This window comes from Atractosteus spatula, chromosome 7, assembly GCF_055471065.1.
Source record: "Atractosteus spatula isolate fAtrSpa1 chromosome 7, fAtrSpa1.hap1, whole genome shotgun sequence".
In the NCBI taxonomy this organism is placed as follows: Eukaryota; Metazoa; Chordata; class Actinopteri; order Semionotiformes; family Lepisosteidae; genus Atractosteus; species Atractosteus spatula.
The window spans coordinates 61,503,066-61,524,453 of record NC_142712.1 but is presented as its reverse complement, the minus strand read 5'-3'; the positions used below and the strand labels follow the sequence as shown (position 1 = coordinate 61,524,453).

The 21,388-nt window shown below is 38.0% G+C and overlaps 1 protein-coding gene across 3 annotated transcripts in view; it reads right to left on the bottom strand.

Moving 5' to 3' along the window:
• Positions 1 to 7,658: 7,658 nt before the first annotated feature.
• LOC148831575 (death-associated protein kinase 2-like) overlaps positions 7,659 to 21,388 on the bottom strand; it is a 32,457-nt gene continuing 18,727 nt past the window's right edge. For 2 of the 3 annotated variants that reach the window (XM_088921132.1, XM_088921133.1), the window contains exons 5-10: positions 17,129 to 17,258; positions 16,748 to 16,796; positions 16,602 to 16,628; positions 16,331 to 16,483; positions 15,935 to 15,980; positions 11,901 to 14,457 (exon numbers count right to left, since the gene is read on the bottom strand). In XM_088921132.1, the coding sequence (XP_088777258.1) occupies positions 13,804 to 14,457; positions 15,935 to 15,980; positions 16,331 to 16,483; positions 16,602 to 16,628; positions 16,748 to 16,796; positions 17,129 to 17,258 (1,059 nt within the window). In that variant the 3' untranslated portion in view covers positions 11,901 to 13,803. Of the gene's footprint in view, positions 10,551 to 10,969; positions 11,051 to 11,134; positions 11,225 to 11,900; positions 14,458 to 15,934; positions 15,981 to 16,330; positions 16,484 to 16,601; positions 16,629 to 16,747; positions 16,797 to 17,128; positions 17,259 to 21,388 lie in introns of those variants that run through there. The other variant, XM_088921135.1, reaches the window with a different exon arrangement.

Here is a 21,388-nt window from a genome sequence, read left to right as displayed (position 1 = left end):
ATGTGTTACCAGTATGTGCCTGCAGCCATATCGCCCTGCAACTCACAACTGGCAGCCCCCTGAAGCTCAGCAGGTGTGAGCCTGGTCAGTACCTGGATGGGAGACCTCCAGGGGAAAACTAAGGTTGCTGCTGGAAGAGGTGTTAGTGGGGTCAGCAGGGGGCGCTCACCCTGCAGTCTATGTAGGTCCTAATGCCCCAGTATAGTGACAGGGGTACTATACTGTAAACAGGCACTGTCCTTCGGATGAGATGTAGAACTGCGGTCCTGACTCTCTGTGGTCATTAAAAATCTCAGGGTGTTTCTTGAAAAGAGTACGGGTATAACCCTGGCGTCCTGGCCAAATTTCCCATTGGCCCTTACCTAATAATCCCCCCCTATGAATTGGCTTCTGAGACTCTGTTCTCCTCCCCATTAACAGCTGGTGTGTGGTGAGTGGTCTGGTGCGCTGTGGCTGCCATCGCATCATCCAGGTGGGGCTGCACATTGGTTTCAATAATACAAAGCAGTTATCATTATTGAAAAGTAAAATAGGTTAAAACAGCAAACTGGGTTGCAACAAGCTGAAGCTTAATTTATTAGCCAGGAGCTATATTTCCCTGGACTTTGCACCATCCAGGTGGGGGTTACACATAGGTTGTGGTTGTATTTAATACGAGTTATAATAATATCTCTTGATATTATTATTATTATTATTTGTAGTAATTACATCTGTTTTTTTCCATTTTGAGTGTCTGTATCACCATCTGTAGGATGAGATTTATCTTCGTTTCTACTAAGAAGCAGTAAAATAGTAGGGGTGTTAGCCCAGGTGTTGTGGTTAAATTCCTCACTCAGCCTTCACAATTTAGTCTCCCAAACTTTTCCCCATAATTTAATTGGAAAAGCTGTTTCTTACTTTTCTACTTGATATTTGTGTAGTGGGGCCACAAAGCATTTTGTAATTCATTTGAAAAAGCAGTAACATCATTTATGAATGATTTTAAATATTTCTTCGAGTGTGTTGTATGTGCTCACTGGATTGTACTGGAATAATAATGTCATTTCTACCTATGTGACAGCCCTGTGATCATTTCCCTCACTAAAAACAAAGGCTTTTTAAAACTTAAAATACAGTATGGTGTATAATAAACCTCCAGAGGACACATGTCAAAACTCCGGGAAGTGCATTTAGAACTGAGAGCAGTGGACACTTCTTTGCACATTTTTTGTTTTGCTGGATCTGGAACATTGATGTTGCTGAAGATAAAATCTGGGCTTCTTTCAAGAAACAGAAGGGTTAATTCAAGAAATCTTTGGATCAATTGGTTACTGTGTACGAGTCAGGCCGATTCTTAAATTCCTGTATAAGAATTGCCAGCAGCCATATCATCCTGTAACCCCCAACAGGCAGCCCACTGAAGCTCAGCAGGTGTAAGGCTGGCCTAGTACCTGGATGGGAGACCTCCTGGAAAAGCTAAGGTTGCTGCTGGAAGAGGTGTTAGTGGGGCCAGTAGGGGGCGCTCACCCTGCACGCTATGTGGGTCCTAATGCCTCAGTATAGTGTCAGGGACATTATATTGTAAAAAGGCACCGTCCTTCAGATGAGATGTAAAATCGAGATCCTGAACTTCTGTGGCTATTCAAAATCCCAGGGCGTTTCTCACAAAGTGTAGGGGGTGTTACCCCTGCGTCCTGCCCAAATTTCCCATTGGCCCTTACCAATCATGGCCTCCTAATATTTTTCATCTATGAAATGGCTTCATCACTCGCTCACTTCCCACTGAGAGCTGATGTGCAGTGAGTATACTGGCGTACTATGGTACTATATCATCTTATAAAAAACATGTACGTTATAAGACGTCTTTTGTCCCCTCTGCAATAAAACTACTCAAAGAATCTATGTAAAGATAGTCCTCCCACTACCTATTTATTTATCCATTTATTTATGTTTCACATACTGTTGTTGTGATTTCATGTGATTTTGTGTGAGACTTGTGTTTTGCTGGCATGTTTTGTACTTCTCTGGGAGAAGCCAAGGACAAATTTTCACAGCAGTGGATGACAAAGTATCTATCCAGGTGGGGCTACACGGTGGTGGTGGTGGAGGGGAGTCCCCACTACCTGTAAAGCACTTCTGGAACTTCTGGAACAGTGGAGTGTCCAGACAAAAGCGCTATATAAGTGTAAGGAATTATTATTATTAAGAATTGGAGAAAATTCAAAGTAATTACAATATTTAACCACCATGTGGAGCTACATTTACTTAAAAAATGTTCAATCCATGATCTTGGAAAGTATCTTTCAGATAATGGATGAATGGAAGAAAGTTACCTTAAAAGAAAAGTTCTGACTCCACCTTAAAAGATTTACCATCCTCTGATTTCATTCACGACGTCTATGGCTTAAATTTCTCAGACTAAATAAATATGTGAAAGGTTTTAAATACTTCAGTCAGATTTGAAGTGTAGCCATAATCATGTTCAATGCTTAACACTTGGGGTAGTTTTCATTCATAATTTCTGGTCTGTTAAAAGAATTCACTGTTCACTGTTTCATTAGTTTCTAAAACTATCTGTATTCCAAGGCAATACAGACACTTATTCACATGTTTTCCCAGCAGGGGGCTCTGTAGCATCCAGAATGTTAGGGATGTCATTTTTCAGTACATATTTTTTTAAATAAAATGGTGACTCTAGATCAAATGGGAGTGCCTTATATTTAATTTCAAAACATGTCCACAGATGGTTATTAAAAATGCACCAGGGGGAAAGATGAAATCAACACCCTTTTTACAAAAGACAAACACAGCTCAGTCTCTGGTTAGAAAGACAGGAGTAAATGTAGAGTTTTTTTACAGAGTAAAGTTTAATGGTAAATATGAGAAACAATGTTTAATAATATTAAGAAATAAAGTTCTGCACTTTTTTGAAAATCCAAATTAACACAAATTTCAGGCTCAGTCAAAGAACAGAGCAAAATGCAAAATTCACTGGGCTGACTTGAGCATAAGAAATATTTTTGCAAAATTAATTTAACATGAGCTGAATTGGTCTTGATGTCATTCTGCATCAAATTGGAAATGTAATCAAGTTTTGCCTACAAAGTTTTACCAAAAGTTATAAATGATCGTCAATTTCATTTTTTGTAAATATGCATTGTATACATCACCGCTTATAGAACCTAAATATAAGAAATACAAATTGTGTGCAGACAGAAAATTAGAGAGGATTTCACAATGCCCTTTATTTTGATTTGATTAGCTCCTTGCTGTCCAGAGAGTGTCAGTATTTGGTTTGTCTCTTGAGGATAGCAAACAGTTGATCATTGATAAAAGATGTGTTTATCCTATTTGTCAGTACAGAAGTAAATAGGACAGCAGTTCAATGTCAGTCCATGCTCAAAGTCCAATACAGTTCAAATATCCAGAACAAGGAGCCCTCGTTTGAGAGTTTAAAATAAAAATAATTGATTTCTGTTTAAATAATAATTCCTGTTTAGTCATTTGAGAGCTTAGATGGAATGAGTTTATGAAGGTCCACTTTCCCCCGAAAACCTTTTAACTTATCATCCCTTGATTTGCACAAAGATTTTCCTTATGAGCCTGAACTTCTGGGGCAATTTATGATCAGAGAGTGTTGGCTGTTGTTCTACTGGTGCCTGAGCACTACACTTGACCTCATGGTTTTCCCTAAATCTTATGGTAACAGCAACAGCATTGACACCACACCTGTGTGATTTCTCCAGTTGGCCTTGCCAGCAAATCTGCCTGATCTGAAAGGATATTTATATGTCACACCCCTGAAAGGCATGGCCAGCCCTTTCATAGTATATAGTTTGTGACTGACCTCAAGCCTCCACTTCTGACTACACATCAAAGAACAGTCAGCTGCAAGAAAAGCTAATATTACTCAGGCAGACTAGGCATCATCTAAGGTTACTCTATCTGTATATTTCAAAATGATGACAGACCCCTGTTATGAGCCAAGTCTGAAATGGGACGCTCACCAGTATGGCAGCTTTACGGTATATTGTTGCTCAGGACTCTTATTTCCAAATCCTTCATAATTCCAAAGGAATCCCGTGACAACAACATCCGAATGGCTCACCATCTTAGACAAGAGTTTGGGACTTAACAGACATTGGATTGGCGTTGTGTAAAAAAACAGTCTAAAATAACTGCACAAAAGCAAGGAAACCACACTGGTATTAATGCATCACCTGCACCTGTGTTAATTTGGCCATTTAAAGACAGAAGGCCAGTGTTCTGCCAGTGCCAATAAAGTTGCATCAGACATATTTTTAGTTGGGCATATCCTTCAGAAAAGACAGGGTTTAACAAATCTAAGTCATATCTGCAATTGCAATCTGAAAGTCAGTTGTCTGTTTCTGAACTCATTTTGTTTAGTGTTTATGAAATTGGGTGGTAATTAACTTTGAATCTTTTCATCGTTGTATCTTTGAAAAAGGGGTGACAAAATCACAGAGTTACTGTGATTTGACATATTTAGAATGTTTAAAGAACATATTTGGATAGCGGCTGATATAGGATTATAATGCTTAAAACGTGAGTGTCCCAGATGAACTGTACATTCATCTGCAGTTTGTCAGTACTGCAATGTGAGCATTTGAATGACTGTAGATTCTGTCAGCTCCCTGTATCCACTAAGCTATGTGGACATATGAACAAGCTTGTCTCTGACTTTAGTCACCCTGAAGGTATTAGACATTCAAAATTAAAAAAAGAGCTAATGATAAATTATCCGCCGGATATTCCTGTTGAGTACAGGCTATTAGAATGTAAGACAACATTTAAATTTAAAAAGTACAAATACCATACATTTCCATTAAGAAAAGTAAAAACAGGGGTGTATACAAATACAGTATCTGTATATATGGGAATAGAGTGAACTGAGACAGTAGGTTGCTTTAAATTTGTAAAAAAACCTTCAAACATGAATCAAAATTTTCTAATAAAAATGGAGGCCTCTTCCTCAGAAAGAAGCACAAAGATGGAAGTTTGTCTGACTAAAAAGCATAAGAATGTTTCAATGTCATGCAACCACTGACTGTAACACAATCTTTGCATTTATAGTTTCTTTGCCGTTTCCGCTTCTGTTACCCGAGTACCTTTGTTCTTGACTTTCTAATATTAAAGATATGTCAGAAATTTCCCAAAAGCCACTGATATAAAACTCGGATTCCTTGTTCGGGAATCTTGTTGTTTTTTTTTGTTGGGTTAGACAGCAGTCATATTTGAAAGCACACAGTAAAAACACGGTTCTGTTTTCTTGATATTCAACAAACTTTTTTCTAAATAAACCTCTTTGGGGTTTATTCAGAAGTTTCAACATGGAAAATACCCATTTAATTTTAAACTTAATGGGTAGATACATACTGTATAATACTTAAAACCAAATTATGCTCTAATTTAGCAAATGTATTAAATGGTTTAACTATTGTTATATGGTTAAATATTGTTATTTGTCATACTATACATGCTCTAGGTTTATTGAATCCTATCAAATGGTAGTTAAGTAGTTGTAGTGAACAGACTCATTTGAGATATACTGTACAGTGCCAATACCTATGTCTGCAGTGTATACCATAAAATGGCCTGCATTTTCGTCCATTCTTCAGCTCTGAACCACATGTAGACATTCATGTGCTACCTTGCAGGATTTGGCATAACATACTGTAAATGTTATACATCTTACAAAAGATGGATGCTATAATGTCCTTCATACAGTTTCTGAGAAGAAAGGACTTAGTCTGGTTCAATATGTAGTGTGCAAACTTTACTATGCAACAAAACCGAAATCTCAAGGAGCTTTTTTGTTTTTGCCAACAACCTCTTTGTAACAAAGTCGCCCGGGGCAGCAGAGTTTCAAAGTCAGCTCATGTTTCAAAGTAAAGTCATGTTGAGACAGGAAATAAATTGCTAGTTACTGACACCCCTCACAGAGGAGCTGTGTTCCATGGACTTACTGTATGACATCAGATAATGGAGGATTACAGAAATATCTGGGACAAGCAGCTGGAAAAAGATCACCAAACATTCAGCACGCGTGTGTACGTTGACGAAGCACCACACAACGGTACCCACACACACAGCTTGAGACACTTTTCTGTTTGGCCGATTTGGTTTGATGGCCGTACGTACGTTTGGAGGCTTAGGTGTTGCTAAGATACACATTTTAACAGCCAGGGTACAAGTCAGCTTCGCAAGTACAGAATATCTCAGGCCTCATTAATCAATTAAGTGTACTGTTATTAAAAAGGGCACCTTAGGAGAAACATTACCAAAACAGACAGGCTTGGCTTCTGGAAAACACAAGTCAAACCAACTGTAGCAAATTCCAGTATAAATTAGGCTCCTGATACTTTCGTAACACTACTGAAATAATTAGTCTACAGCAATATCAGTATTAATATTCAGATGTGGTGCATACATGTTTTAACTCTGATCAGTATATCATCTTATGTGGAGTCATCAAATTGACATTAAACCCTGAAATTGTTTTGTATTATTATTATGGCAGACAGTGCACTCAAGTCCAGTCCAGTCATTTAGGTGGTCATTTTGGGTCTATAACTCTAAAACGTAAGCATTTGCATCAAGGCGATTCTGCATCATTCTGTACAGGGTTTCAATTAGTAGAGTAATAGTCAGCACCTTATGTGGGTGGACATGATGTTGCATTTCAGCAAAAGCAAAAGGACCATGTGAATATATCAATATCAACATTGACACACAATTCTTCATTGCCTTCAGGTCATTTGAAACCTCTGAACACCCTGTTTCAATTTCAGAGCCACTAGCGCACAGCCACACAACCCCGTTTAACTCACCTGTTAGCCTGTCACAGCCTGTCACCAATTAGAACAGTCTTTAAAAGGTACTGAAAGCAAACTCCGTCAGAAGACGAGGTTAAACAAAAGGAAAGAAAAACCTTGCTAAAAAAAAACGTCCATATGGGACGTCTTAGAAAAAAAACAAAACAAATTACTTTTGTGGTTATCTGATACAAGGTCATTCTCTGCAAGTTTATACTGTATGCTCAAAATGGAGCATTACACTGTAATATGTATTATTCTCACTTAAATTCTGCATAAAGAGTTCATTCAAACACAATATAGTTAAATGTTTGTACGGTTACATTATTACATTAATTTTCATTAGCCTAAAACAATCACCTTAAAAACTGCCATGCATTCATGTAGTTTTTGCTGTCCTCTGGTCTGTACTATACAGAGAAATTTGTACCAAGACTGGTACTATGCAGTTTCAAACCTTTCTCACCATAATGAGAATGTGGAGAATTGCTTTGTGCTTCATACCAAGGTATTCAAATTCCTGGCTTCAAGTCATCATGCTTATAGTTTTCTTGTATTTCTTCAGCAAGTTACTTGACACTGGTTACCCAACTTATTCACCTGTATAAATGCATATCAACATCTCCAAAGGATGATCCACAAACTGGAGTGTCATAATCTGGTGCTGTAACATCCTTACCTTACTTAAAACTACTTTATTGAAATGGGAATATTCAATAACACAATATGATTAGAGAATTATTAAAGTAGGGCACTACTTAAACTTGTGGCTCTTGATAGCACCCTTATTCTCAGAAATGACAAAACCTGATTAATGTTACAAAAGTAACTGCTCCTGAACCATTTTTGTTTCAGCAACTGATGCATTTATTTTTTCACTCACAGGTTTGGTTTTTCATTTAAAAAATATGCAAATTCCATCTCTACTCCAGCAATTATAATAATCTATGAACTGTTAGTAGCTGGTTATGCACAATTGTCTTCTCTGAGCATAAATAATGTTTCCCGTAAACACAAACTAGGATATTGTCTTTTTCGTCTTACGCACCCAACAACTGAATGAATGGCACGGTTTTATAAACACAGTGTAAAATACAATCCACATTAAGACACTGTTGTACAGGCACGATTATACCATATACACTGAAAGGAATAAATAAAAATTAAATGTAAACCATTATGTTATGAAAACAGACCTTACTACAGTATTGTTCTTTACATAGTAGATTCTTCATTTATTTCTTCAAGAATGTATGTATTGCGACATTTCTTAACTAAGTGTCTGACAGAATATTAATAAGAATTTATAAACAAGAATAAAATGACAAAAAATAAATTGCAAAGGAAGTGCTTAAGAAAACCCACAAGTTTCAGTTCTGTTTCATAGTTTACGTGAACAAGGTCTGTGGAAAACTTTAATTTAATTATAACCACTTGGAAAAGAACTAAGAGTTAAATATTTTATTCTGGTGGAAGAACAGTAAGTAGTCCCTGGCTTGGACAAAGAAAAAAATTTAGGCAGTATTTAGACAATATTTAATACTTTCACAATTATGTCCCCATTTGCAGATTATAACAGGATTTTAATTAAGAAATGTTTTACTAAAATGGACAAAGAACAAGACTGCCTTCTAAAAAGAAACAGAACTGTTTTCGTTTGGCTGTAAACCAGAGCAGCACCCAGCAGTTTCAGGGGAACCACACACATAGTATTATAGCAGGAATGGAAGTGCTTCTCACTGGGGTGAGGAAGTGGAGATGAGCTGGGGCGGACTTCCTTCCATGTCCCACTGCAGTCACATGAGTTCGCTGGGGCAGTGATCGGGTATCCCAGTGCCTCCCGCCTCTCCGTTGTTGTGGCCTGGCAGGTGGGGAAGCCCCGACTGACCACTCAGATTGCTCTGTATGTTCCACATCAGGCAGATGATAATGAAGCTACACCTACATTCTCAACAGCATGGGTTTGGCGGCTAAGGAACTCAGCTGGGCAGGGGGCTTTTCTGTTGCTTGGGGGGCAGACAGTGATTTTGTCCAATGTCCTTGTAATCAAGTGAGCAATGCACAATAAAACGAACGATGCACCCCTGTTTAGGAAGCACAGCAGCAGGGCAAAAAACTAAATTCATAGAAATATGCATTTCTGTATTAGGACATAAATCGACTTACTTCCTTTGATCTCAGTTTTTATACATCCACAGGCTTAAATCGTTTAACTCAGATCACTTTGCTGAGGGTATGCATATGTTACAGTACACATCCTTATCCTTTCATATTTAAATTACTCACTTGTGCTATTTTTAAACACTGAAATGATGGAGGGGAAGAGGTTTAAAAAAATCTGTTGATGCTTTTCGTTTTCCTGTTTTTCAAGCCCAGTCATTTGTATCCACATATTTCGACTTTCAGTTGTGAAAAATGTGTCTTGATAACGAAAATAACAGAGGAAGAGGCACACGTGTCCTCCGATCCTTCCCACTAGTTAGAAAAGGCATTGTTTTTTCTCACAGAATCAAAATGAGCACTAATCAATTCTGATCAGTACAGAAAAAATACGCTTAAAATTACAGTTCCCACAAAGTAACCAGTATATTCTTTGTAAACTTTGATCAGTTCTGTACTGTAAATTTGAAGGCTGACTTTCATTTAAAATTTTCACATGTTGTCTTCACATGTACAGTATATGAACTCTTTTCAAGTGGACATGTGATCTCTCATGAGTAAGAACAGTATTCTGCTTGTGTACTGACCCCCCTTCAAGCTTAACAGATGACTACCAGGACATACTCAGGGAAAACTACTGATACTTTCAGATACATTGTTTTCTGTTCTCTTCGTTCTCTTCCCATAGTTGAAATTCAGGCTTTCCACATTTTCTAAAGGGGAAACTCTGGAATGTGAGAAAATAGATTAAGATCTTCTGCATTTTAGTCCAGTTGGAGTGTCAACAACTGGTGAAAGAAAAGGCCCCCCACACAAGTTGCTGGGGGATAATGCCACATACCAAAGAAAAGAAATCCCTGAAAAGCTGGGGAGCAGCCGAGTGTGCTCCTAGGTGTGTTAATGGTAAATCACTCTTCTGCTCAGACCCTATGGGACAATGATGTTTCATCATGCTATCAAATCTCCTTTGCCATTTCACAAATGAAGCTCAATCCAGGCTAAAACGTGTTTTAAACTATTAACATAATATTGCTAGGCATGAATAAAAAGTATGATACAAATGAGGCCCCCGTGCACCCCAGTTAACCATATTTGTATGAATTGTACATGGATATAAATTGCATATTTACTGGACTCAACACACACCTCGTTCTTTTTTGTTCCCACTTGTGCTGGAGGTACTCCAAAAAACAGGAGTATGGAAACGTTGTCCAAAGTCTTTTCTTTTTTTATGCCATTCATTGCTGCTTTTCTTGGTTTTCCGAAGTATAACATTTCCGTACTGAGCTTTTTTATTGCTCAGTAATTAGGCAGTATACATGAATACCAGCTGCATTATTGTTTTTTTCTAAAAAACATTTTTCCTCATTGGCACTGAAACCTCCTCCGACAGCTAAAGGCTCAGATGATCTTGTCACGGCACTCTTTCCAACATGACCTTTTATCTCCAAAACCCCACCAAGTATACAGTCATGAAGGCCACAACGGAGATCCTCAGGATGTACTGCTTCTCTTCCTGTTTCTGACAGCTCTTCTCCTGGTGGGCTCATCCTCCTGGTCGCTCTCACAGTCTCTCTGAAACGAGATGGTGGTCAGTGCTCGGGCATCAGCTGGCAGGAGTTTCATTGCCCGCTCAGCTTCAACCTGCACGTGGCCTCGAATCTGCACTGGTCTCGTCTGCCCAGGCAGTGCAGACGTATAGAGAGAACCCTCTGCTCTGACAAACGATAGTCACCCTGTTTCTGCAAAAGGTATAAGTAATTTGTGTTCCATGCACAAACTTAACACATAAAGAGCATGCACAAAAAACAAAGAAACTGCAGCCTGATCTTATTTTCAACATAAATGAGACTATACAATGACTCCTCATTCTTCCGTCAAAGCTGTATGAAAATCATTTGTTTCCGAGTATTAATAATGAAAATACTTCTGAATAGATCGAGATCAACTGAAACGGCACATTTCCAGAAATGGGAAGGTAGTATAGTACATACCAAATCATCCTGGGGCTTAGGATAAGCCTTCTTCATCATCCGAGTTAGGTGGTTGCAGAGTGTGACAATCCTGAAGGAAAACTGAAAGAAAGAGAGAGAAGGCTCAGGATTTAACCACAATGTGGGCAGCACTGTTACCTAACTACAGTTTTGTGATGCTCTTACCTTCCATCTCCTTATCGCATACTGTTTCCTGAAGTTCTCGAGGTTAATAACAGATTGTCTTCGCACCAGTGCTTGCTTCGGGTTCAATGGCTAAAATACAACAAGGGCAACATTAGGTTTTGTTTTCAAAGACATCTAAAATCTAGATTAAAAATAACAGTAAACTCTTAATTTACGGCAATTGCAATTGTCATATGTCCCTTGGTTGATTCCAAAATTCAAAACCCCAACCTCCACAAGAAAACCAATAAAAGAAAACCTACCATTGAGAAACGCAACACTGTTGTGCACGTAAGTGGACTAAAAACAAATGTGCAGAATAAAAGGGAGAAACTTGCAACTGAACTGAAGAATCCAGCTCCTGTTGCTTCTAACATTGGAACAAATCCCTCTACCTAGAGTGTATAAATTATCAGACATCATGCCAAATGGTGACAGTAGAGTGTTCAAATGCAATGGATGAGATTCCATGTCTTTAAATATTTTGTAGGACTAACTGACAGGACTGGACCTGGCCTATCTTGATCTTACTCTTTCCATAGGAGCAGCAAAAAAGCACAATTTACTCGCTTTTTTGTCTGTAGGTTATCCAAAGCGTTTCACGACTGGGGCAAATTACAGGTACATCATTTCTGGCGACCCAGTCTATGTGTCAGGTTCTTAGACAATACACTTGACTTACAGTAGAAACACAGACTATCCTCAAAGGTAATTCTCTTCAAAATAATTATTTTCTCAGCTACAAACCATAACAGACATACAAGCATTTGTATCATATGGTTTCAGTATTTAATTAGCACAATTGGAAGTGTGACAGAATTAGCCATAAGAGGGTGTACAGTACGTAACCTCCTCATCTCACGGGGAAAGCTCGTAGTCACTTCTCCACACCCACAGTATAAACCCTGAAAGCAATCACAGCATGTGCACTTTGCCTTCAATCTGTTAAATGTGCTTATGTGCTGGTCACATGTGCCTTGTGGCATTTTCATTTCTGCCATGGACAGAGTGCATGAAGAATGATGTTTACCTTATGGGTATGGAAAATAACACCAGCGACACCCACATTTTGAAAAAAAATTGTTAGGTACTTCAAAAACACTTCAAAAACCTGGTCAATGTGAATCAGCGGAAGTATACTTTATAAGGTTTTTAGGGTTAAGAGCTGTTGCTTTAGGTTTGTTTTGAAAAATAAAGTATTACAATGTTTACATTTACAAAACATAGATAAATAAGAAGTGATATTACCAAACAAATGATTTTGTTTAACAAGGAACAGATTTCACTGTTTGTACCAGCAGCCAAACAAAAGCAAAAATTCAAATAAAACTAATAAACAGGCTGGAGAAAGCAGGCATAAGCATTGCAACACTAAAAAAGATGGAAAGCAATCCAACAACTAAGAAACAATCGAAACCTTTGCTACTCCTCCATTGTCATTCATTGTAAAAATCTGAAAAAAAATCCAATAAAGTCAGTTCTTTAAAGAACATTAACTGTTTCAGCAATAATGTATTTTGAAACCAGAAATAGGAGCAATTTCTTCATATACAATTTGTAAAGCTGATGGGTACTGTACTTCCCATTTACAATATTTAAACATTTAAAGTCACAAACAGTATTAACCCTCTACATTTATCTGGGTACAAGTACTGCACACATTTTCTTTCTGCATCATCTACGCTGGCAAACACAGGGGCAACAGCACATCTCTGCTAATCTTTCTTTTCCAATAAAGATCATCACAAAGATCATCAGCAGTAGTTTAGCTACAAATGTCAAGTGTCCCTAAACAAAGGACTTTTTAAAAGCAAAACTGGAATAGAGAGAAAAAAGCTATTATACTGGCATTGTTAATGTTGCAACTTCCCATGCACATCAAATTTTAAGGAATTACAGTAAGTGCTTGGCTGACCTCTGTATTATTGTGATGGAAACATAATTGGAATGAACAAAGAAAATAACCTTTTATGAAAACTTTTTTGTAGCTACTACCATCATAAAGTAACAATGCTGGTCACTTGATTTGCATGCATGAAACACTGAGACTACGGCACCTACTGTATGTGCAGACACACTGTCACTTTCAGGATTGTAGCACAACTTTTAATTTGAATGAGGGTGTATTTAAAATACCCATAGCCCTCCCCAGGACCTGCACATTGAAAATGGATGGATAGATACATTCAAGGTAGAGATGATATTTTATTATGTTATTCAGATTAGGGAACAAAACTTTCAGTTTTAGAAGAAATGTATTCATGTTTACTAAAAAGGAAAAAAAAAGCTTTAAGTATTAAAAAAGGAAAACACAAGCTGGACATTTTTAACGAAGGCCTGATGAAAAAAACTACATTGAATTTAATAGGTTATTGCATTAGTTCATCTTTAAATTGCTATAAAACTGTTAAGTATTTTCTTCTGTGCTTACAGAATTCTAAAAATAAAAATAATTAGGGCTTAGTGGACTTCCTAAATTTGCCATATTAATCCTACTTTTATTTGTAACACCTGTTCTCTTCAGTGCGGTATTGATTTAATACACTAGATAGCTTGGCTTGTCTAATATTGTAGCACACTGCCAATTCACTTGGTATGTGCAAAATTGCTATAGTAAAACAGGATGCATTATATAATACTATAGGGGACTACATCCTTTTTTCAGTTTATCACTGCTGACTTGACTCTGTAATGTCTAAATTTATTGCTGATAGCAAATCTCCAGTGCAAGAGCCGTTCAGAAGTTCCTTCAAAGCCTCGTTCACATCGTTATTGAAGACAGAAGCGAAATCTCCATTCGAGTGTCCTCCATTGATGTTGCCCAGCTGGAAGGAGCCTGTCACGTCCTGGATCCACTTGAGCTCCGAGGAGAGCTCCCGACTGAGAGACTCAAAGTGAGACCTCCTCTCCATGTATCTCCCGCTGATGCAGGCCAGGCTGGAGTCCACCATCTTCATGTCGTCCTGCAGGTGCTTCTTCAGGGATTCCACCTTGCGGAACTCGTAGCGGATCTGGGACAGTTCGTGCCTCACGCTCTCATTTTCCTCCTTGTACCAGGACTCCTTCTCGTTGTAGATGGAGATCAGGGCGTCTATGTCCTCCTGCAGGGTGTCGTGCACTACGGCTATGCCACTGAAGCTGGTCTCCATGACTGATATGTCCTCCACTACCCTGGCGAAGCGCTCGAAGTTGACATAGGTGTTGTTGGGAGGCATGCTGGAGTGGGACTTGATGGTGTACTCTTTCAGGCGCTTCGTCTTGAGCTGCCTGCGCTCGGGTTTCTTGGTTTCAGGAACCTTAGTTTCCTCCTTGTTCTCATGGGACTTCAGACAGAAGAATGCAGGATTATGTGAGTGAGATTCTTTGGATATATATATATATTCACACGCAAACAGGCAAACACGGGTGCACAGCGCTGCTGGGGTTAGTCCAAACCACAGGCAGGAGATACAAAAACAAATGCATTCGGCATTCTTGAGTCCCATCTGCATCCTCCGTTTTATCAGTCCATGCTGGTGTTTTTTAATATTAAGTTCAGAGTGAAAACAAAAGTCACAACACATGCTCCCTGTTTCAAAAATATGTACTGTACTAGTATACGATTTCCAAATATCCCAATATAGCTCATCCATCTCTTTTAGAACAACTGGGTAAATTCTGGTGTACTGTACCATGATACTGTCTAACTGAGAAACTCAAACTACAATGTGTCACGATTGTAGTCCCTCCTCCTTAAGGGCGCTCCGGCTTTTTTCACTTTGGACTTAATTCTGTGCACCTGCCCCTTGTTCAGCCTCCTTCCCATCCCCCTTAAAAGCCAGACACTCAGTCAGTTCCGGGCTCTGCATCTGATTTCCATATCGTGCGAGCCCGGGTCCTGATGCATCTGGCTCCATCATGTTTTTAAGTCTCTGTTCCTGTTCCACCTGCCGGTTCCGACCCGGTTTCTGGTTTTAATCTCCTGGATGGATCGCCTGGCCATGGGCCATGCTTGTGTTTTTGGATTCCCCATCTGGATTACTTTTGGATTGTTTGCCTCGGCCACACCTCCCCCGTGCACCAGCGCACTTTGGACACGCCCCCCTGTTTTCATCCCCCTATTCCTGCATGACTTTTCCCCAGTGTTTCCTCACTACTTCAGATTGTGTCATCCGCATAGGGTCCGGAAAGAACTCTTTCGTTACACAATGTGCATTTCACCTTGACGTAAAAATGTGTTAAAGCCACTCTACTGGCAATAATTTTCCAAACTCTTCATTTAATCCTTTACTTAAGTCATGTAAGCATTTAATCTGAAAAGAAAATTGTGCTTACAGTGGTGACCTGGACAGTACCCATTTATAAAGTGGGACATTTAGTGCAACAATTCAAGTTCCTTATTCAAGGACACAAGAGCAGTGATCCAACCAGGATTTCAACCCATTACAGAAGTACAGAGCCCTAATCACTACTCCAGATGTACTTATCAGCTTTACCTGTTTTTCAATATTTTTATAGGTTTTTCCATTATGCTTTAAAACAAAGTTTCAAGTGTCTATATAATAATACATTATGTTTTACAGAGAATTTAATATTTTGTCATTTCATTGCTTTAAAATTTTTATAACGGACAAATAACTTAATATATTTTAATACAAAACACCTTTTTTAGTATTGGTGAAGCATTTAACAAAACATGGATGTGTACTAACATGCTTTAGTTGGATACAATGTGATCTGTTGTGTTACAAAAATGAGAGGGAGGGTGTGGGGGACTTTAAATTAAGAGTTAAATGTTAAAAGAATCACAACAACGGATACCTTGATCCAAGGATGATTCAAAGCTTCTTGAATGGTCAGCCTTTTCCTGCAATTCAAACACATTGAAGAGTCTAAGAGACGTATCACTTAAAACAAGCCATATTTTGCTTTAGGTTAGTAACCTGCACATGACAAACTATGTCAGATACTGTAATTGCCTCCTATGGTCAATTTTGTAAAAAAAAAAAATCACTGTTTTCCTACTGCAGACCTGCAGAATGAGCATTCCTGAAATGAAGGAAGCAATTCTTAGAAAGAATAATGAAAAATGAAAGAAATAAACATTTGGGATGCTCATAAGTTATAACCCATCAAATTGAGATATTTTGTTTAGCTTTCCATTTAATAACAACTACCAAAACCTTAACCTCCTTTGGTACGATATTTATTGCTTACCTAGTGTCTTTCTCTAGTAACTGCCTAATGAAACTTTTAGCCAGCTCACTGGTGCGACTGAAAAACTCTTCATCAAAATCATAGTTCATTGCTGAGATATTTGCCAAGGTCTCTTGTTTCGATTCACCAAGGAAAGGCGAAGCCCCGCTCAACCTAGAGAAGGAAAGGGGGACAGGAAGTAACATTAGCCGACGAGGAGACATTTTGTGAAAGCTCTTGGCGATATTGTTGAAATTGTTCCTCAAAAATGTTCCACAGTTTCCAAACTTACAGAATGTAGGTGATGACCCCAATACTCCTACGAAATAACAAAAAACAATGCATTAATACAATGTTTCAATGAACATCTGGCTCCTTTGTCAGCATAATAAGTTCCAGTCTCTCACCACAGTCAATAAAGAAAACTCTTTGGCTTACCACATATCTGCTGCTAGTCCCAAAGGCTCATAGTTGACAATCTCTGGAGCTGAAATAAATTGCATCCATCACAATCACAACACATTGCTGGGACAGAAAAGAGTCTGAAACAACATTCACATTTTGTTCTGTTTCCACTTAAAATACAACTTTGTGCTGACCTATCATTTCAATGAAAAAAAAGCCTCTGAACCAACTGATTCAAAAATGGCAGCTAATTATAGACTCCGATATTCTGAGATAAAATTCTGCTTTTGGGATGCTAGCCAACATTAACCTTCACTGTTTTATTTTTTCACTATGTTATAAGGCTTGTAGGTGGCTGTGTTCTATCAAATGCATTGTGCTACAGTATGCAGGTACATTATTCAGAAATCTTACCAACAAATTCTGGAGTTCCGAAAATATTTTTAAACTCCACTCCATCCTCAATTTTGTGAGCAAGGCCAAAGTCTATCAATTTGATTCGTGGTAAAGGAACGTTTTTGTCCAGCAGCATAATGTTTTCAGGCTACAAAAAGAACAACAGAAAAAAGGTTTTTCATCCCATGAAAATACAGTAGACACAACATTTATATCCTAGATATTTTCTCGGCCATTAGGTTATTATTTTAACCTCTTTCAGACATAAAATGTATTTGAAAAAGTACTAAGCTATCATGACTTCCCAGAAAACTCTTTGTTAAAATTTGTATTGTAGTTGGAGAACAAGTAACAGGTTTATTCCAAGCTGAAAAGAGAAAGAAAATACAACGTTTTGGCACCCAAAGAAGGCTTCACGGCTGAAACGGAAAGTGTTTGATATTACAATTGAATATTGCAGTTTGCAATCTAGTTCTCCAAAACCAAATATCCATCCATTTTCTAACAACTTCATCCAAAACAGCGCTGTGGGGGAGCCGGAGACTATCCCAGCAAGCAACGGGCACAAGGCAGGACACCAGTCCATTGCAGGGCACAACAAATACATACTGTATACCCACACCAGGGCCAGATTTCCAAATTAATCTTTCAGTATGTTTTCAGCTTTCCAAACCCATTTCGTTTTAAATATACAGTACCGTCAGGGTTTACAGAAATAAAATAAAAAGCATGACTTGGAAGGAGATGTTTTTGTGTTCACCATTTTATTTTTAGCTTGTTTCAAACATTATACATATACAGTACAAAAGTAATTGTCCCAATTTTAAAACTTTTTAAAGTAAAGCATGTGCAAAATGTTTGAGGTGAGCGCATGTACAGTAGGTGAGGACACCTACATTTCAGTGGACACTAATGTGGAAAATCCTGTAGCTGGCAACAGTGAAAATGTACAGTATCTTCAGAAAATCTGTAACACTGATTTTTAAAGAAATATATGCAAAGGGATGACTCTACAATACCAGCAGCACAAATAATAAACCCTCTACAAAACTTAACACAATATGCAATATGAAAGATTCCGGAAGATAAACACACAATTTAAAAGAATTCTGAAGTTCCACATACGGTATGTTTAGCTTAAGGAAAAAGATCTTTCTTCTGCTAAAAATGGAACATGATTGTGTTTGCTATATTATCCTCAAAAGTACTTGTTCATACTGCATGAATTTAAACAAGTAGGCAATTCAAGGTCTATTAAATGAAAGTTATGCAATTCATGGTTATTTTGAACTGGACTTTTGATATCTTGTTACTTTCTGTTCTTGTCAACTTAACAGCTTACACTCACACACAAAGAGACTCTGTTTGAGATACAGCATAAATACTATCTCTGTGGAGCGTCTGAAGCCTTCAAATTGAGGAAACAGTAGTTTACGCAGTCTGTTTTGGCTTGCCGTTTGGCCACAAGAAGCACAAAATTTACTTGGGCTCATACGAGAGACCAACAAGAGATTGAATGTGAGAAATACAGTTTCATCAGAAAAATTAGCACACAATGCTCTCTGCCTGACTACAGCTTTTCATAACACATTTGAAACAATTGTACAATAGTTCAGTTGTCACCCTGATTTATAGAATATAATCTATCCTTACACTCAATCAGCCGTGATTTTTAAATGTATTTTCAGTATCTAACTGTGCTATGCTGGACTTCTAATTCTAAACAAATTTTGAGATTGCATGTTTACACATACAGGTTGCCACAGAAAGCTACAGTTCTTCTAATCTCAAGAACACCGCGACTCTAATTTTTCACAAACTTAAATTAGAGGAAACCATAAAGGCATGTGGAGGAAGTTCTCTAAGATTAACATCATGCTTATACAGTAAATAAGATTCTCAGTTTTCTCAGTAAAGTGCATGCAGTACTGTGCTCAGGTATCTACTGAAATACATGTTTTTTGCTATGTAAGGCATAACCAGAGAGTATGAAAAGATACTAATGCAGTTCCTGCTCCAGGAACAGCAGGCTTAAGGAGACCCTGTCTGTATTCCTTCATTAAATAACTACTTCTTGTCTTCATGTCTAGATTTGTCAGTTTAGATTCACTGTGGCTTAGCCACTTGTAGAAACACACTAAATGCTGTTTTGCAATGCCTCCTTAAAAAAACAGAAGAAGTGGTTTTAAAATGTTCCTCCTCTTGTTAAACTTCAAAATTTGCAGCTTCATCTACTGTATGCAGAAAGAGAAAGGTATAAGGTACACTTTCTCCAGTCTTTACTATCACATAGATTTTTGAAAGCCTAAAATGTTTCAGATAATTTAAACATTTTTTTCAGTATTTCAATGGTTTGAACACCAGGCACAGGAAGCTGAAAAAAGAAAGGCAATATTTCATGTTGATTTCTGCTACTGTGGCATCTATTTGCAAATATCTTTGTAATTATGAATTGTTGCATTTTATTGCATTCATACTCTGCAAACCAGTCACATTCAATGAAACCGAGGAATTGTATTTAATCCATCTAAATATTCCACCTTATAATGTATCATTCTGCATTGAGCCTGTTTCGCAATATATAATTTCTGGTGGAGTAAAACCATTACATTGCCACTGTAAAACAGTATCTGCCCACATATACTGTGGGCAGATATTGTTTTAGAGTGTTTAGAAAAAACATTTTCCTTGAATCTACAGTATAACCTTTGCTCATCAGCAGTTACTGTATTTGGTCTGTATGAACTTTGTGTCAAAACTTGAAAAAACACCAATTAAGATACTGTTCCATCATCTAATTCTTATTTCTTATGGCTGGATTTATAGTTTGTCATAGTTTATTGCACTTAGCTTATTCCTGACAAAACCCACTTTAATACTTCATAGTAATCAGAGTGACTAATCTATTCATGAACACACTTCACAATGCTTTATGAGTTGTTATTCCCCTTTTGTATGATTATAACTTCCAAAACTAGCTCACACTAAAACATTAACCCCTTATGAGAAAATTATCCTGTGCTTGGTAAAAGAAACTGAAAAATACTTCTCGAAAGTATTTAATTTCAGTACTAGCTGACGTATCAAGGAATTTCCACAGCCATTTTTGTGCCCACTTTCTCATAAATAAAATATTTCTATGTGAGGCACATCTAATTTTTACATATTTCTTTCAAATGTACAAGATTCACCTTTAAGCTGAAACGAGGCTACACACATTCCCAATATTAGAAGTCCAGTGTTTGTTCCAACAGCTATTACACTGGGGGACATTCTAAAGTGTCATTTGCTACAGGACTTTGCAGAAAATAATTCTTCAATTATTTCCTATGTTTTGTCTATTTCCAATCTCATAAAATACAACACCCTCATGAGACGTACCGTCATTTCACCACACATTCAAAACCTCATTGAATTCTCTCAGCTTCTTGGTTTATTTTCTGAACATTAGACTTTACATTTTCTTGAGCGAAACACAAAATATATTTTTATGCATTGTCATGAAGTGCAGTACATACTGAAAAAAATATTTAATTATTGCTGTCATTGATAATCTACTTATGTGCACTTCTTGATTAAAAATAAAATTGCCATTGAGGCTTTAATCTTAACCAAAGTAGCTGGGACACCATTTCAAAGCCCAGCTCAATTAAAGAACTGAACTGAATGCAGTGATGCAATCTGCCCCTGGCCTTCCTCTCATAGCACACAGGAAGGGAAACAGTGTACTGCTGAGTGAGGCAGCTCAGAGCTGTGCACTGTGAGCACACACAGTGTAAATAGTATCTCGGGCAGGGCTCACTCCAGCCAGACACTCAATCTCCCTGCTATCTGTAGGCGTGGACATTACTCGGGCCAACACGTCCATCTCTTGCTTCCTTTGGATAGGTAACTCCTTGAAAGCAAATCTCCAAAGCGCCTGGCCTCTGAACTAGGAACCTGCTATTACATTCTGTTCCTGACCCTGGTGCGGCTGGGAAAATGAGACTTCCCAAAATCGAACAACACTTTCCACCTGCCTCACCCCTAGAGGCAATCAGACCACAGCAGCAGGCCGGGGCCAGTCTGTCATCGCTGGATAAAGAGGCTCTTAAACTGCACCGAGCCGCCAGCGTTTTCACTGACACAGCACGTCTGAAATCATCAGAGAAACCCCTGCATCTGTTTACTTCAGCACGTTTAGCTGTTTTTGCCATCTTTTACTCTTGTTTTAGCCAATTAAGACCAAGTGAATGTATTTAGAGCTTGGAGTTCTCACACAAAATGGCAAGGATACCA